Genomic DNA, 17,997 nt, shown 5'->3' on the forward strand with positions numbered 1-17,997 from the left:
TCACCATGTTGACCAGGATGGTCTTGATCTCTTGACCTCATGATCCACCTGCCTCGGCCTCCCAAAGTGCTGGGATTATAGGCATGAGCCACCGCGCCCAGCCCACTCTTTTATTTTAATGACTGCATAGTATTCCATGCTGTATATGTGCCACCTTTTCTTTATTCAATCCACCGTCGATGGGCACCTTGGTTGCTTCTATGTTTTTGCTTTTGTGAATAGTGCTGCAATGAACATGCAAGTGCCTATGGTTTTTTTGGTAGAACAGTTTGTTTTCTTTTGGACCTATACCCAATAATGAGATTGCTGAGTTGAGTAGCAGTTCTAAGTTATTTGAGAAATCTCCAAACTGCTTTCCACAGTGGCTGAACTAATTCACATTTCCACCAACAGTGTATTCCCTTTTTCTCTCAGCCTTGCCAATATGTTGTTTCTTGACTTTTAAATAATTGCCAGTTTGACTAGTATGAAATGGTTATCTTATTGTGGTTTTGATTTGCATTTCTCTGACAATTAGTAATGTTGAGCATTTTTTTCTTGTTTGTTAGCCACTTGCATATTTTCTTTTGAGAAGTGTCTGTTCATACCTCCTGCCCATTTTTGAATGAGGTTAGAGGTTATTTGTTTTTTGTTTGTTCAATTGTTTAAGTTTTTTATAGATTCTGGATATTAGATCTTTGTTGGATGCATCATTTGTAAACATTTTCTCCTATTCTGTAGGTTGTCTGTTTACTCTATCAATAGTTTCTTTTGCTGTGCAGAAGCTCTTTAGTTTAATTAGATCTTACTTATTAAATTTTGCATTTGTTGCAATTGCTTTTGAGGATTTAGTCATATATTATTTTCCAAAACCCATGCCCAGAATTGATACCTCCAATTTAATATGTATAAAACCAAACTCAGGATCTTCCTTTCAAACCTGGTCATCTCACTTGGCTACAACACCTCATCCATCCAGTAATAAAAGCCAGGAAACCAGGAGTTGGCCTCCTGGTTTCTCTCCCCCTCATTGGCCTATCTGTACAAGCTGCATTTAGTCTGGTTGATTCCGCCCTAACACATCACTCACATACATTCCCCTCTCTCTGTCTCCATGCCCATCACCCCAGGCCAAGCTACCACTAACTCTGCTTCATCCTACAGGAGGCTCTGAACCGGCGTTTGTCCTTGCTCCTCAAACCTTTTCTTCATGCACAGGCAGAAGGATTTTTTCAAAGTGCAAATTGGAACACTCAGACCCTCCCTCCCACTGTTTCCAACCCTGACTGTGCCAAGCTCCTATTAAAATAAATAAGTGGCTAAAGACCCAAGGACACACTGCCCTACTCTGCAAGGAGGCCCTTCCTCCTTGCTGGGGCCACTCTCTCCCTCTCTCTCAAGCAGTCGCACCGTTCTCCTTCCTGCCCTCACTCTGCTCCCTCCCCTTCCTCCCACAGGCCTATGCTCACTCTGGTTCTTTGCCCGTGGCAGTCTCCCCTCTGCTCTTGCCCATCGCTGGTTAGTCCCCACTCACACTTAGAACCTAACTCCCTAAGAGCTCCTGTTGTGCAAGCTATCTTGACAGTCAGTGAGGTAAAATATCCCCTGTCCTCCTGCCGCACTGAAGAGCTCATCTCCTGTAGACATAGCACGGTTGTACTTTTACTTTTTGTGTGTGTGATCATTTGCCTGATCCCTGTATTCCTCAAAAAACTTGGGGCTGCATGAGCCTACTTTTCTCTCTATTTTCCCTTGCTTTCTATCCCTGCCAGTCAGTACTGTCCCTGGCACATAGTAGGTCCCTAATTCATGTGCTCAGTGAATGGATCTCCATGAAGGAGATGATCTCTTTCATTCCCTTTTCTCATTTATTCTTCTTCTAGAGATTAACAAGAGTTGTTAATCTTTTTTTAGTCTCACTGCTTTGATTGTCTTGCTAAACTTTAGCTACAGAAAACAAAGTAATTTGACATCCCTCCTCACAATTGTTCTAGGCAGCAAGTGGTCTAAAAAAGTATTAAGCCAAGTAACATCTTCATAAGACAGATTCTCACTTTTGCTCTTTTTAAAAATAACATAGGTAAGGGTGTTCCTATTTCTCCACATCCTCTCCAGCATCTGTTGTCTCCCGATTTTTTAATGATCGCCATTCTAACTGGTGTGAGATGATATCTCAGTGTGAACATGTGGACTCAGGGAGAGGAGCATCACACACAGGGGACAGTTGGGGGGCATAGGGGAGAGACAGTGGGGAGTGGGGAGGGGAGTAGTGGGGAGGGAGGGGACGGTGGGGAGGGATAACGTGGGGAGAAATGCCAGATACAGTATGCACCTAAAGTAAAATAAATAAATAAATTTTAAAAAATAACATAGGTAAGCAAATTAACTAGTCTCGCTACATTCATTTAGGTAAATTGAAAAGTAGATATGGCATATGTATTTTAGACTGGAGTCTGTTTTTGGCAGAGTGGAGGTGGGTCTGATTTCATTCTCAGCTCGGCCACTGACTGCCTGCTTCACCTTGAGCAACTGATCCAAGTCTAGCACGTCTGCTGAGCTCAAGGTGCTTGTTTAGGGCCAGCTGAAATGTTTAATGCAAAAGCACTTTGGAAAATACAAAACCTCAAACAAATTTAGCTTAAACAAAAATGCAAATGATCTGTCAGACCCACAAGTGTGTCATTTTTCTTGAACAGTTCAGGCACATGCATTCCTGGTCACACACCTGCTGGGGCTGATGAGATCAACCCATCTAACCCATCTGGCACACTCTGGTTCACAATTCTTTCCCATGCCATGCTGTAGCCAACATAGTCAACGATTCATGTGATGAGACTCCTGGGATGCAGCAAAGCAATGACTTATGAGGATAGCGTCTGGACGGAGAGATGGTGATTGCAGCCACCTGGCAGAGATAAATTTGCTGCCTCTCAGACCTAGTATTGGACTTATCCAGATCCATCCCAGCTACTAAACCAATTAGCCTATAAAGCAGCCACAGTCATTTCTATCAAAAAAGTTTTAGATGACGGTGAGGGGGAATCTAACTTTAAAGAGAAAGGCAGGGTGAGGGAGGAAAGCAGAACTTGTAGGCGAAATCTTGAGAAAGTTTTCCTGAAAGTCCAAACAGCTTGGAATACAGAGTTTTGGGATATGGAGCAGATGGTCAGAAATGCAAGCAGTCAGACCTGGGACACCACACTGAGGACGTAGCCCAGTATGGTTTTTTTTTCCACTTTAGTGGCCATGTGGTTGTGCACTCACTGTGTATACACAATTGATATGATATGTAAGTTAATTCTATGAAGCTTATGCATAGACTGCAAGAACTCATCAAGAACTCGTGTGATCTTCCATAGTGATCAGATCTGAGCACTCTACCGAGTTGGAGGAAAACGTAGTACTGGCTGCCCTTGTATTGATGCTAAATGGATGTTATAAGATACTCTGCTGAGTGTTGGACTCCAGCCTGCAACTGAATTTTTTAGAGAATGTTATAATATTTGGAAATCAAGTGAATCACGCTTGCTTTTTCAGCCAGAAAAACAAGTTTGCTCTCTCAGTGCGTACCAGGTATTGCCAAATGAGACGGCTGCAGATTTGGGGATTGAGACTTGGTTCTAGTTTCCCAAAACACCTTCTCCCTTCCATCATGAGTATTTGCTCTGCTGATTTATGTTACTTTATTTGCCTGTGTGTGAGTTGGCTTAGCTGGAGCAGTGAATGCACTAATGGTCATTTAGTTTTACTAAGCTCCACGGGCCTTATGAGCTCAGGCAGGCAGACTCAAATGACAAACCAGGCTTCAAAGGTTTTGGTGAAATATTCAGGAGTGTCTGGATGCAAACTGGGAAATCATGTTATTCATTTATTCTCAAATTCTCAGGAAGCATCCAGGCTGGGCACGTGGTTCGTTTTTCTGTTAGCTTCTAGGAAGTGGGTCTTCAGGCCTGGGCTGCTGCTTGGGTATCTATCTGTACACTTCTTCAGGCTGCAGCTTTTCAAGGTAAGGAATAGCTAATTGTGATTTTTGGATTCTATGATGACTGAAGATATAGCTAAGATGAGGGTGTAAGTATCTAGAGGCCACAAATACTCTCACTGATAATGGTACACTGAGAAGAGTCCTGTGGATTTCATGGAAAGACGGGCTCATTCCCATTTCCACTAACCTCTGAATCTCATTTGCAGGCACTTGGAATTCCACCATGAAAGTGATGTCATGGCATGGGTGGGGAAGTGTGGAATGGTGGTGGTGGTGTGTGAGTAAAGTAGAGAAAGCATCCTTTATTTCATTTGAGCTCAGATTCTCTTTGGTCTTACCTAGCTCCTTAAAATGTCCACAGTTTCCTTTCAAATCCTATATACACTATCTAGAGAGTTTCACTTGGGTGCAGACCTATAAACAGGAAATAACTTGATGTTCTTGACCTATGCCAAACACAGAGATTACATCCTGTCCTTCTAGTTTTTTCTGCTAATACAGGTTGGTGCTTTTAGTAAGGACACAGGGCCATGCTCGATAATCCTCAGCTCAGAGCGGATGCCTTAGGGGATAGGATGCTTCCCTTTGTCCTTCCCTCCTTCACCACCATGCTGCTCCTCTTTAAGGACAACCACCATGTGCCCAGGAGTGGACTTTTTAACTTTTTAAAAAGTCAAAAAGTTTTAAATGTTTTAAAAACATGTTTTCTAACTTATGTCACAGCAAGCCAATTTCCATTTTACAAGCAAGGAAACCAAAACTCAAGGAGATCGAGTAAATGTAGGAGCTGGGATTGAAAGCAAGGTTGGTGTGATCCCAAGGCTGATACTATTTCCACTCTTATGCTGAAGATGATCCTAAAAATGTCTTCTTTAAATGTATTGCTTATTGCTTCATTGTAAAAGGAATAAATTTTTATTTTTAAAAAGCTGTGAAAGACTGAGAAGTATACAGAGGAAAATAATCATTTCTAATTCTGTCTTCTAGAGATCACTGTGGTTAGCATGTGGCTGTTCAAAGGCTAAGACCTCAGGTCTTGACTTGTATCAGATGTATTCACTCTAAGTGATGTCAATTCTCTAAGCCTCCTTTGTAAAGTGGAGAGAGAGGAAAATGTATCTTCTGGTGGTTATAATGATTAAATGAGCTGTTTTTAAAAAGAACTTAGTTCATAATAAGAAATCAATATATGTTTGCCATTATCATCATACTATCCTTCTGAGCCTTTCAATGTGCATACAGATATTTTAAATTCATAAGATATTGTCAAATTATTGTACTGTCCAAGTAGATCCTGTTTGGTAACATGCTTTTATTCTTTTGTTTAATGGATATTTTTTCATCTCACTGAGTGTTAAAGATTTAGGTTGTTATTTATTTTTTGACTTTTATAAATTATGCTGCTGCTGATGGAGTAGAGAGAGAGTGTATGGGGTGAGGGAAATTCAGCTGTGTGTGTGTGAGTGTGTGTGTGTGTTTGTGTTTGAGACAGGGTCTCACTCTGTTGCCCAGGCTGGAGTGTGGTGGTGTGATCTCAGCTCACTGCAACCTCCATCTCCCAGGTTCCTGAGTAGGCGGGACCTCAGCCTCCTGAGTAGCTGGGACCACAGGCGTGTGCCACCATACTTGGCTAATTTTTGTATTTTTTGTATAGAAAGGGTTTTGCTGTATTGCCTAGGCTGGTTTCAAACTTCTAAGCTCAAAGCAACCTGCCTTAGTTGGCCTCCCAAAGGGCTAGGATTACAAGCAAGAGCCACCATGTCCAGCCACATTTTATTTCTTTAAAAAAAATTATCTGAAAAAAAATCTAAAGAAAAATGGTAAAATATTAACACTTATTAACTAAGCAGTGAGTACATGGGTGTCTGTGATTTTTGGAGCCTTTTTCTAAATATGGAATAGGCAATAATATTTAAAATTGTGATAGTAAGATGAGAATCTTCACACATTTCCTGGGCCACTTCCCCAGCATAAATCCTAAAATGGGAATATCTGGGTCAGACCATATGGTAATTAGTCAAAGAAAGGCTTATGTATCAACTTATAGTCCTCATTTCTGGGTACCCTTGCCCACTGTGTTTACCATATTTTTAAAGTAATATTTGGGAGCTGGTAGAGGAGTTACATTTTTTTGTAATTCCAAAGCCAAGCAATTTTCTATTTGTATTTTTTTTTTTTTTGATGAATTCCTTTGACCATTTTTTTCTGTGGTGTATTTCTGATTTTTGTTTGCTTGTTTGTTTGTTACGGAGTCTTACTCTGTCGCCCCGGCTGGAGTGCAGTGGTGCAATCTTGGCTCACTGTAACCATTCAAGCAATTCTCCTGCCTCAGTCTCCCAAGTAGTTGAGATTACAGGCATCTGCCATCTGCCCAGTTAATTTTTGTATTTTTGGTAGAGATGGGGTTTCACCATGTTGGCCAGGCTGGTCTTGAACTCCTGATCTCAAGTGATCCACCTGCCCCAGCCTCCCAAAATGCTGGGATTACAGGTGTGAGCCACTGTGCCCAGCTTCTGATTTTTCTTAATGATTTATAAGAAGTCCTTATGTAGTAAGGATATTAACCCTGGGTCTGGATAATCCATAGAAAATAATTCTTCCATGTTTGGATGGCACTTAAATTTTAAGTTATCTATGCAAAGATGAAAACGACCTTCACATTCTAAATGCCACAACTCATACCCAGCCATTTGCTTATTTTTGCCTGCAGACCTCCAGTGGAAGTCCGGGCATATGGCGGAGAGCCTCACCAACATGCCACGGCACTCCCTCTACATCATCATCGGAGCCCTCTGTGTGGCCTTCATCCTCATGCTGATCATCCTGATTGTGGGGATTTGCCGCATCAGCCGCATTGAGTACCAGGGCTCTTCCAGGCCAGCCTACGAGGAGTTCTACAACTGCCGCAGCATTGACAGCGAGTTCAGCAATGCCATCGCGTCCATCCGGCACGCCAGGTGGGCTGCAGGGGTGGCGTGGGGAATGCTGCCTTCACAGGTGCATTCTCGGGAACAGGGTTTTATGATACACAGGACTTTCCATCTGCAAAGAGAAGATTTTAAAGAATGGAACATAGGTTCCACATTGCATGTGGGGATAGATCATTCAGCCACTTGATAAACAAACTCCGTTTAATTTGCTGCTAGCTTTTCCATTTGTTTTGTTTACATTGAATACATTTAGTCATCTAATTTGTGTTGCTCTGCAACTGTAAATACCTGATTTGTAATCACAGTGTACTAAACGTACACTGTGTACAAAGTGTACTAAAAACTTTTTTGATGAATTTTTTCTTTGGAGAATGTCTTTTGCCATGTTGGTCTTCAAACAATCAGCATATAAATGATTTGATTTATATATAAATATAAGTCAACATATAAATCATTTGACTTAAAGACCTAATAAAAGAAGGATAAAGAGCTATCTTTCTACTTTTAGAGAGAATATTTATAAAGCATTGTCCCTTTCTGCGAGAAAGACTCCAGAGGGACAGGGAGTGAGTGTGTTGTCATAGAATGAATGTAAGTTCTGGTGAGGTATAGCTTTGAGTCCTACCGACTCCGTTACCTGAATCTGTAGTTTAGACAGATCTTACAGGCATCTGCCATCTGCCCAGTTAATTTTTGCATTTTTGGTAGAGATGGGATTTCACCATGTTGGCCAGGCTGGTCTCGAACTCCTGATCTCAAGTGATCCACCTGCCCCAGCCTCCCAAAATGCTGGGATTACAGGTGTGAGCCACTGTGCCCAGCTTCTGATTTTTCTTAATGATTCATAAGAAGTCCTCATGTAGTAAGGATATTAACCCTGGGTCTGGATAATCCATAGAAAATAATTCTTCCAAGTTTGGATGGCACTTAAGTTTTAAGTTATCCATGCAAAGATGAAAAAGACCTTCACATTCTAAATGCCACAACTCATACCCAGCCATTTGCTTATTTTTGCCTGCAGACCTCCAGTGGAAGTCCGGGCAAATGTAGCTCCCTCAACTGTATAAAGTGATAACTATCCCTCCTTGGAGAGTTATGGAAGTCATATATAAATTACAAATATGTATATACTTTTTCCTTCAAATTTTATTTTAGGTTCTGGGGTACATGCTCAGGATGAGCAGGTTTATTACGTAGGTAAACCTGTGCCATGGTGACTTGCTACACAGATTAACCCATCACCTTGGTATAGTCCAGCATCCATTACAAATATTAAAGATGGTATGAACAGATAACCCCATATTTACTTCTCCAAATCTATTATATAGCACAAAACAATCAGCTAAGATAACATTTTACTGACTTTGCAGAGTATGTATTCCAAAAGTAATAGCAATATTGTTTATTGAAGTAAGCCATCTCTTCTTTTAGTTGATAGAATAATCTCAAGCACACAATTCAGAACATAAGGATGCTGTAGTGAAAAGTGGCATGAGTTTGATGCCTTAAGATTGGGGCTCAAGGGAACTGGTAGCTGTATGATCTATCTTCGGATGTCCTATGTTGGTATTGGTCAAGACATGAGAAAACCTGGCCGGGCATGGTGGTTCACACCTGTAACCTCAGCACTTTGGGAGGCCGAGGCAGGTGGATCACTTGAGGTCAGGAGTTTGAGACCAGCCTGGCCAACTTGGTGAAACCCCATCTCTATTAACAAAAATTAGTCAGGGCCGAGCGCAGTGGCTCACGCCTGTAATCCCAGCACTTTGGGAGGCCGAGGCGGGTGGATCACGAGGTCAAGAGATCAAGACCATCCTGGTCAACATGGTAAAACCCCGTCTCTACCAAAAACTACAAAAAATTAGCTGGGCATGGTGGCGCGTGCCTGTAATCCCAGCTACTCAGGAGGCTGAGGCAGGAGAATTGCCTGAACCCAGGAGGCAGAGGTTGCGGTGAGCCGAGATCGCGCCATTGCACTCCAGCCTGGGTAACAAGCAAAACTCTGTCTCAAAAAAAAAAAAAAAATTAGTCAGGCATGGCAGTGGGCATCTGCAATCCCAGCTACTCAGGAGGCTGAGACAGGAGAATCACTTGAACCTGGGAGTTGGAGGTTGCAGTGAGTCTAGATGGCGCCACTGTACTCCATTCTGGTTGACAGATAGAGACTCTGTCTCAAAACAAAAACAAAAACCCTGGGTTGTCCCTGTCAGTAGCACATATCCACATCCTTGATCTTTTCCATCCTTTTCATCTGCATCTTGTTTCCTTTAAGGACCTTTTTCCATCTGACCTGGGCAGGCCTGTAGAGGTTGAACATCATTCCTGGGTTCTGTCTTTGCCACTTCTGCTCATTTCCAAAGTTCCAAATCAGGCAGCCTGAGAGCCGGCTGCAGTCACCTTCACAGCTGCACTCCTACAGGACATGTCTGCCCTTCTACACTGAGATTTTTACTCTTCATCAATGGGTTCTGTGTTTCTTTTTAATTTCTACTTAGCTTTTTGCTAGGTACTTATTGGGAAAGTGTAGCTTCAGGTTCTGGCTACAGTGGGAATGATAAGAAATAAAAGTGAAATATCATAAATGTTTTTTCTTCTATCCACCTAATTAAATGATAACAGCAACCACAAAGGTAAGCACTGTAATCCCAGGTACTCTGGAGGCAGAGGCAGAAGAGTCACTTGAACACAGGAGGTGGAGGTTGCCGTGAGCTGAGATCATACCACTTTACTCCAGTCTGGGCAACAGAGCAAGACTCCACCTCAAAAAAAAGACACGAGAAGACCCAAATTCTATATGAATGGCATAGAAGCTAAGAGGTTCATAGAGTTTGCTTTCTCCAAAAGAAATCCTCCAAATCCAATTCCCAGGTCTTACAGTGATCTTGTCATTCTAATAGAAGCAAAAGCCAGAACTCAGCTTCCATGGGGAGGAGCCAGTGGGAGGGAGAACTTGGGAGACCCTGAGCATCTGCCTCTGTGCTGAAGTGGGAGCTGCACCCATGTTGCTTATGTACTGCGAGGGAAATCAGAGAACTCAACTCTCCTCCATCTCAGGCCCTGCATGGCTGCTCATCTTAATGCCTTCCTTTCAGGGCCAACCAAGACAGTATAACATCCAGGAAGCCCTGATACCAAGCCTTGCAAGCCCCTCCTTAATTGTTTATTTGACTCTTTATTCCACTACCCTGTAAATCAAAGGCAGTAGATTTTATTTCTGTATCTCCAGTGCATCCTGGCAGGTAATAGATCTCACTAAAATTTGAGGTTGGAAATGAATGGATGGTCTCAGTTAGAGGTTGGCCTAGGGTGCCTTGACCTGCTTGAGAGGTAGACTCATCCCAGGGCACCAGCTTAGTTAGTGCCCCCAGCCTAGAGGAGCATTTACAGTATCCTGAAATTACTGGATCAGAGAGGAGGAACGTAAAAAGGGGCAGAGAATTGAAAAGTTTATTTGGTGCCCAAGAATCTTTTCTCTCCTCATCATTTCAGAGGGGCTTCATTCACTAGGAGGGAGCAGAATCCATACGTTGTATTTCACATGTTGGGAGACCCAATAATGCAGATTCACTGTGCCCCTCCAGGCATCCATGGCTACGATCCTTCAGGGCTCAGGAGGAGGAGTGTTTTATTTCAGCCCCAGAATAGTTTAAGATTCCTCTGAGCCTTTTGCTCATATGGCCCACAGGGAAGATATTTAACTGAATACTCTTGGAAGGAAAGAATAAACTTGAAAGCATTTATAAACCTGGTTCTTATTTGGTGCTGATTTATAATCAAAAATATTTACTGCAGAGTTCCTAACGGACAAGCTCCTGCATGCACCAGTGACTGTAGATAAAACTATTGACATTAAAACAATACCTTCCCTTTGGGAAAACTTCTGAGCATTTGTTCAGCTACAACCTGTGGTTTCTACAGCGTGGCTGTGTAGAGGCCATGGCGGGGTCCCGGGCTGGTTGGCTCTCTTTGCTCCCTTTTCCTGGAAACCCTAGAAAGGCATTGGCAAAAGCTCAGACCTTTTGATGTTATCCTTTCCCTAGTTTTCAAGAGCCAGTGTCCATTTTATGGACTGAATCCCTGCTACTACTTGGAGGTGACACTGGATCAGAATAACTGCAGCCCAGCAGCCACACAGGACACATGGAGTAGGTCACCTGAGATAGTCATGAGTGACTGAGGCCATGCCGGGTGATTCTGATATCAGAGTCTGTTGGTGCTAACTCCTAGCAGGGTTGAAAAGGAGATCCTTCCCCCTCTTCCTCATCCCAGGAGTCATCTACTCCATGCTTGCTTTGCTTATACTCAGGCAGTGAAGAGCTTGTAACTGACAGGCAGGGGCAAAGCCAGGGCTCTCCAAGTCCTGACACTGAGGTCCCACTTGGTTGATGCTCTGTGAACCAGATGTGCCTGATCACAGGAAACAGATAATAGGGAGCATGTTCAGTTATTTCCCCCAATAGCTCTAAACCTTCCAATGTTGGTGTTTCTCAAGATCTGACATTCTCTCTGTGGCATTGTTTTAGTGGTTGACTTTCAGAGGACCATGAACTAGAAGAATGTATGCTCTTTGATCTGCCTTATAACGGGTTGTAGTATCTTTTGTTTCTTTGAAGAAATAGACACACAAGACTTATCACCAAATAGGATGTTTAAGATGTCCATGCTAACTGATAATACTGGTGCTGTCTTTTCTGTTAGTGCCTCTGTGATGGCCGACATTTACTGAATGCTTCCCGTGGGCCAGACACTGTGCTAAGTCATCACAAATAACTCATTTGCAAGCATCTCACAAGCATTTAAGGGTCCGTGTATCATTTGTCACCCGTTATAGGCAAAAGGAATTTGGGCTTAGTGAGATAATACAATTTACACAAGGGTCACAGAGTTTGCAAGTGAGAAAGCCAGGACTTGTAAGCCAGAGTTTGCAAACAAGAAGGAAGGTTTGCTGGTTTGAAGGTGATGCCTTTCAGCAGCACTACACAGGCTCTTGTCAGGCACAGGTTAAGTGAGAGCTTCAGTTTACAGGGTACTCGCATGCATGAAGGTTGCAACAAAGTGTTCAGAATCTAGGCTTGGAAGCCAGATAGCTCCACCTCCCACCAGGTGCGACCGTAGGAAAATTATTCCTAAGCTTCTGTGTCTTCCTCTGTAATACAAGATAAATGAGACGTACTCATTTCACGGGGTTGTTATCATGATGAGATGAGATGATCAATGAGTGAAAACAAGACAGTGAAATGCGGCATTGAGTGAACACCAGGGACAGTGCTGGATGCATCACCCTTCGAGTGGCTGGGAAGGGGCCAGAGATGGAGCCACCACGCGAGGGTATTTGAGCTATTTTCCAGGAGGAGGGGAGTATGTCAACTCATTCCCGTCTTTTAAAGATCTGGCCTCCTCATCGACCATCAACAGACATTTCCCAAGTGTCATGGTCTGTGGTCATGTCGTGGGCGGTGAGCTACCTCAGGTGGGAACATGTGACTATAAACCCTGAGTGTTCTACCCAGCCTGCCCCACCAAGCACAGAAAAAACATTTTATTATTAATGTTTTAACTTGCAGGATTTTTTTTTAACTTAACAAGAATGCTAAATAAAACATTATACAGAATACTGATTGAAAAAAAATCAGTCTTAAAACAGTATGCAGAGTATTTTCTCGATTTTGTTAAAATATGTAATAATTATTATATATAATACTTTCAGAGGTGCTTAATACATATTTGTAAAATGAATAGATGTGGGAATGAGGGATGGGCAGACTAAAGAATAATGTATAAAACATTGACATGTCCTTCGGAGAGCAGGACTAAGGGTGATGCTTATGGTCTTCATCAGAGACCTGTAAAAGATTTTAGACTTTGCAGGCCATCTTGTCATGACTACTCAACTCGGCCTTTATTGTGCAAAAGCAGCCAGAGGAAGTGTGAATGGGCTTGACTATGTTCCAATAAGACTTTATTTGAAAAACAGGCATCAGGCTGAATTGGCCTATAGACTGTAGTTTGCTAACCCCAAGTCTATATTATAATTTTCTCTAACTTCCAATTTTATTTTATTTATTTATTTTTTTATTAAAATGTACTTTTATGATAAAAAGTAGTATGTTATTTTAAAAACCAACACTTGCCTAAAAATGCCTGCAATAAAATAGGCAGCCTCTGACTTTGATTTAGTGCCTGAGATATTAAAAAAAAACAGTCTTTTAAATGTAGATATGAACGCACTTTTGTTTATCAACAGATAGAAGCCTGCCACTGTGAGAGGTGCAGGAGATTCAAGCAAAGTCTTTTCACTTTTCTGTGTGTTTCAAACTGTGATGTTTCTATAAAGGAAGCCATTTTAGCTTCCATATGGTAGGTACTGCATTTCAGGTAGCAACCTCCAAAATTCTCCTAAGGAATTTGGACAGAGTTTTCACAGCTAGTAAATCAAAGTGCAGGGATTCCAGCTCCAGGCCTGCCTGCTCTCTCTTCTACTGCTGGGGCTATTAGTCTTATTTTAACCACCTCTGTAACTCGCATTATACTTTATGAGTCATACTCATTTGGAGTTAATCCCATTAGGACGGGGCCACACAGCTCAGTTAACCAAGGGTAGATGCAGAGTGGTGCTCCTTGTTCTTCAGTTGACTTTGAACATGCATAGGTGACCATGTGACTCGCTCTTGAGTGGCATCAGCCCTTGCCTTGTCACACTCGGTGGATCTGTGACACTCGTCCTTAAACCTGCCTTGACAATATTGAGTTCCAAGTCAACATCCAAGTCTACAGCCCTTCGAATTATAGCTTGTTAATGGATTAAGTAAAATGAAGTAAGCTTTAACGTTCTAGATTTTGAGGAAGCAGGTTCTTTTTCCAACTGTGAAATTATTTTTAAAAATGGACATTTTAAAGATATATGCCATCTATTAAGTTGCTTGGGTTTATCCTTTCAGCCAACCAATCAAATAATTAATCAGTTAGTATAATTTATTGGCCCTCAGGTCAAAACTCTTTATAGCCTGCTATGTTAGGGTATGGAGAGCTCTTTCCTGGGTTGCTGGGTATTTTTTGTTACATTATTATTATTATTATTTTGATTTTTTTCCCCATTTATTTATTTTATTGCATTTTAGGTTTTGGGGTATATGTGAAGAACATGCAAAATTGTTGCATAGGTACACACGTGGCAGTGTGATTTGCTGCCTTCCTCCCCATCACCTACATCTGGCATTTCTCCCCTTAGTGGTGATGTATGTAGCTATTTTATGAGAAATAAATTGTCAAAATATTTGCATCTTAAAGTAGCCTAGGAAATTGTCAGACTTGGGAGAAAATGTAAGACCCCACGGGCCTGTTGACACTTATACTCTGTTGACATTTTTCACATCCTTAGATTATGCAGACCTCACTCAATTTAGGTAAATAGACCGCAGGCTGGAGTCTGACCCACATCTATGTGAGCCCCATGGTGGACCTTCAGTGAGGCTTCACATTTTAGAAAGTATTATTGAAGTCTTTTGTAATATTGCAGTAATAGCTGTGGGTTCTTCTGAGGGCAGAATGCTTTAATTGTTTAACTCCATGTTTTGCTGGTGCCTGTCTGGCATAGCATGTACCTTTGTGCTCCTCAAAGCCAGTAAAATTTGAGAGGATTGGAATACAAGATTGATGACAGTTTAAAATGAAAGATCATATGAAGAACACACGGTTTTCTCATTTCTCACTTGATTCTACTTCCCATCTCCGTACATGAGAAGACGGACTTTCAAACGATATCAAGGGAAAAAATAAGAAAAGAGGAGAGTTGGGACGGGAGCCATGGCAAATAAGCCCCTTTAATTCCTAGGGACCCCATCCTAGGAACCTTTTAAAATTTAAGGTTCTTTTAAAATGCCTTTTTAAAGAGCCCTGGTGGACTTTAAACAGTTAAAAAATATTGTCCAGACAAAGGAGGAGGGATGATGGGTTAGGGAGAAAGATTGAATCATGTTGCACTGCAACATGGGGTTTTAGGGAAGGTGAGGTCTTGAATGGGAAGAGACCACCCAGAAGTTGAGTTGGCTTTATTTTAAAAATTGCCATCTTAAGAATGGTTTGACAGGAAGTCCTGAAATTGGATTTTGACTCCCCTGGCTTCTGGGAGTCAGTCCTGCTGTTGAGGCGGTTTTGACATGTTCAAACCTATTGGGACAATGGCTTTGTGCTCAGAGGAAAACACCAGCTTCTGTGTGCATAGGGCTGGGAGGTGATAGGTGGGTGGGATTCATGGTGAGTTCTGGCGTAGTTTGTGGACAGACACCTCTGTATCTGAAGTCATTTCCCACCTCTGCCCTATTGTGTTGGGATCTCAGATGACCTTAAACCTTCACAGCTATCCCCTGAAAATCCCTCAGGAAACGTGTCTGTCCACAGTCCAAGGAAACCTGCACTGCTGTTCTGTATTCCAGGCACTAGAGTGGATGCAAAATAAACTCGCCTCTCAAACATTTATGGGCCTCAAAAGAAAAAGACAAATCAATACACATTTTCTTAAAACCTATTGTGAAGCTGCCATGCTTGACTGCTTTGCCAAGATTTAACCTACAAGCTCCAACATTAATTTGAGTTCTGTGTTTTGTGGAATATATTTTGTTTGCCTCTAACTCCAAAGACTAATGTTTATACACATCCGGTATTAATATCAGACTGTCTAAAGTTCCTGTACTTGCTAGAGAATATATTTTTACAGTTCCATTTAATTCATGCATATAAATTGTTCTCATCCCTTGCTTTTAATTAAATGTGAGATCTAATATTTATCTAACCAGAGTCCTTTCTCTCTGATTTCAGGTTTGGAAAGAAATCTCGGCCTGCAATGTATGATGTGAGCCCCATCACCTATGAAGATTATAGCCCCGATGACAAACCCTTGGTCACACTGATTAAAACAAAAGATTTGTAATCGTTTTTTGGATTATTTTTCAAAAAGATGAGATACTACACTCATTTAAATATTTTTAAGAAAATAAAAAGCTTAAGAAATTCAAAATGCTAGCTGCTCAAGAGTTTTCAGTAGAATATTTGAGAACTAATTTTCTGCAGCTTTTAGTTTGGAAAACATATTTTAAAAACAAAATTTGTGAAACCTATAGACTACGTTTTAATGTACCTTCAGCTCTCTAAACTGTATGCTTCTATTAGTTTGTTCCCCCTTTCCCAGTAGACACTATCACAAGACCCAGATACTTTCTGTGGTTGTTACAGAATAAGCCTAATCAAGGAGAAGTTTCTGTTTGATGTGTGAGTGCCGGCTTTCTGAGTAGAGTTAGGAAAACCACGTAACGTAGCGTAAGATGCATAATAGGGTATACCCGTTACTTAAAAAGAAGTCTGAACTGTTTGTTTTGTGAAAAAGAAACTAGTTAAATTTATTATTCCTAACCCGAATGAAATTAGCCTTTGCCTTATTCTGTGCATGGGTAAGTGAGTTATTTCTGCACTGTTTTGTTGAACTTTGCGGAAACATTCTTTCGAGGTTGTTTTTGTCATTTTCGTAACAGTCGTCGAACTAGGCGTCAAAAACGTGTGTAATAAAAAGGCCTAGCGAGGCAAATTCTGATTGATTTGAATCTATATTTTTCTTTAAAAAGTCAAGGTTTTTATATAGTGAGGAAACTAAATTTACCTTTGNTAAACGTAAGAGAGTACTGGTTCCTTCAGTAGTGAGTATTTCTCATAGTGCAGCTTTATTTATCTCCGGGATGTTTCTGTGGCTGTATTCGATTGATATGTGCTTCTTCTGATTCTTGCTAATTTCAAAGAGTATTGAATAAATGTTATCAAGTCAAGGATGCCGCTGTCTCCTTTGTTCTTTGAAAACTATATATGAAAAGTTTTGGATTTGATATTGTTTGTCAAACAATCCCACGGTTGATACTGCTGTGGCCGCTGGCGCCCTCTCCTTTGCCTCTGCAAATCTTCCTGACCTCCTAATTGTCAGTAAGCTCACCCTTGCTGCTTGTCCGTGTGAAATGTGGAAAAAAAAATAAGGAGTCTTATCTGAAGTTTTATATCCGAATTTGCCGGTGAAATGTGGCACATGGGAATAGGGGGCACGCTGGAATCCAGAGATGCTTTAGGCGGTGAGGGCAGGCACCTGTGGCCTCAGCAAATACCTTGCATGCTGCTATCCTATGGAGGCCAAATGAAGTTGCCTTAACAGACAGCTCCATGGATCTTAGAAACTTGAAGGCCATTTACAGCCACCCTATATTCAATTCCATTTTGTATCCAGATGCTGCTCTGAAGTCCCAGAGTTATTTTTAAAAATGCATTTTTAACTGCACACAGGAACGTCAGGTAAGGAAGACCAAGAGAAGTCCTGGAACCAGGTGTAAGGGAAGAGTTTTAAGCAAAAAGAATTATTTAAGATGCTTTTCCTTCCTGCTCTACCCTCAAAACATCTGTTCCTAATCCTACAAATGACACAGCAGAACGCCCACATTCTGATCATTAAATGATGCAGTGCAATATGTTAATATTTTTAGTTAAGTGTTTGGAAGTAAAGTAAGAACAAAATATTAACTTGGTTGGTTAAACATTTGTGGGAACATGCAGCAGAGTGTTGTGCAGACATATTTACTCACCTCTTCCCTTAAGAGGCCATTTGGTTGTGTGGTGCTCAGATACCTCCATCGATGACATGAGAGAGTCATGAAAAGGCGTGAGTTGAACTCCATTTGCCTCTTCACCCCCACGAGTCCCTGGATATTGTCTGAGCCTCCGTGTCTTCTTTGCTTATTGGTCTTCATTTGCAAGTTGCTTCAATCACACCCTCTGAGATCATTTTCAATCTCCCAAAGTCTTAAACTCACTATATATGATGTGCCTCAAAGGACTTGTTTAGGCCAGGTGTGGTGGCTCATGCCTGTAATCCCAGCACTTTGGGAGGCCGAGGCAGGTGGATTACAAGGTCAGGAGATCAAGACCATCCTGGCCAACATGGTGAAATCCCGCCTCTACTGAAAATACAAAAATTAGCCGGGCGTGGTGGTGCATGCCTGTAATCCCAGCTATTTGGGAGGCTAAGACAGGAAAATCACTTGACCCCAGGCGGTGGAGGGTGCAGTGAGCCGAGAT

General features: G+C 41.7%; 1 protein-coding gene across 1 annotated transcript in view; it reads left to right on the forward strand.

The window, feature by feature from the left end:
• Positions 1 to 16,709, forward strand: part of DNER (delta/notch like EGF repeat containing) — a 370,265-nt gene extending 353,556 nt beyond the window's left edge. Inside the window, exons 12-13 of the mRNA XM_017529081.1 lie at positions 6,675 to 6,921; positions 15,709 to 16,709. Of these exons, the coding sequence (XP_017384570.1) occupies positions 6,675 to 6,921; positions 15,709 to 15,820 (359 nt within the window). The 3' untranslated portion in view covers positions 15,821 to 16,709. The remainder of the gene's footprint in view (positions 1 to 6,674; positions 6,922 to 15,708) is intronic.
• The last annotated feature ends 1,288 nt before the right edge of the window (positions 16,710 to 17,997 follow it).

The sequence above is a fragment of the Cebus imitator genome, unplaced genomic scaffold, assembly GCF_001604975.1.
Source record: "Cebus imitator isolate Cc_AM_T3 unplaced genomic scaffold, Cebus_imitator-1.0 Scaffold57, whole genome shotgun sequence".
NCBI classification, from domain to species: Eukaryota; Metazoa; Chordata; class Mammalia; order Primates; family Cebidae; genus Cebus; species Cebus imitator.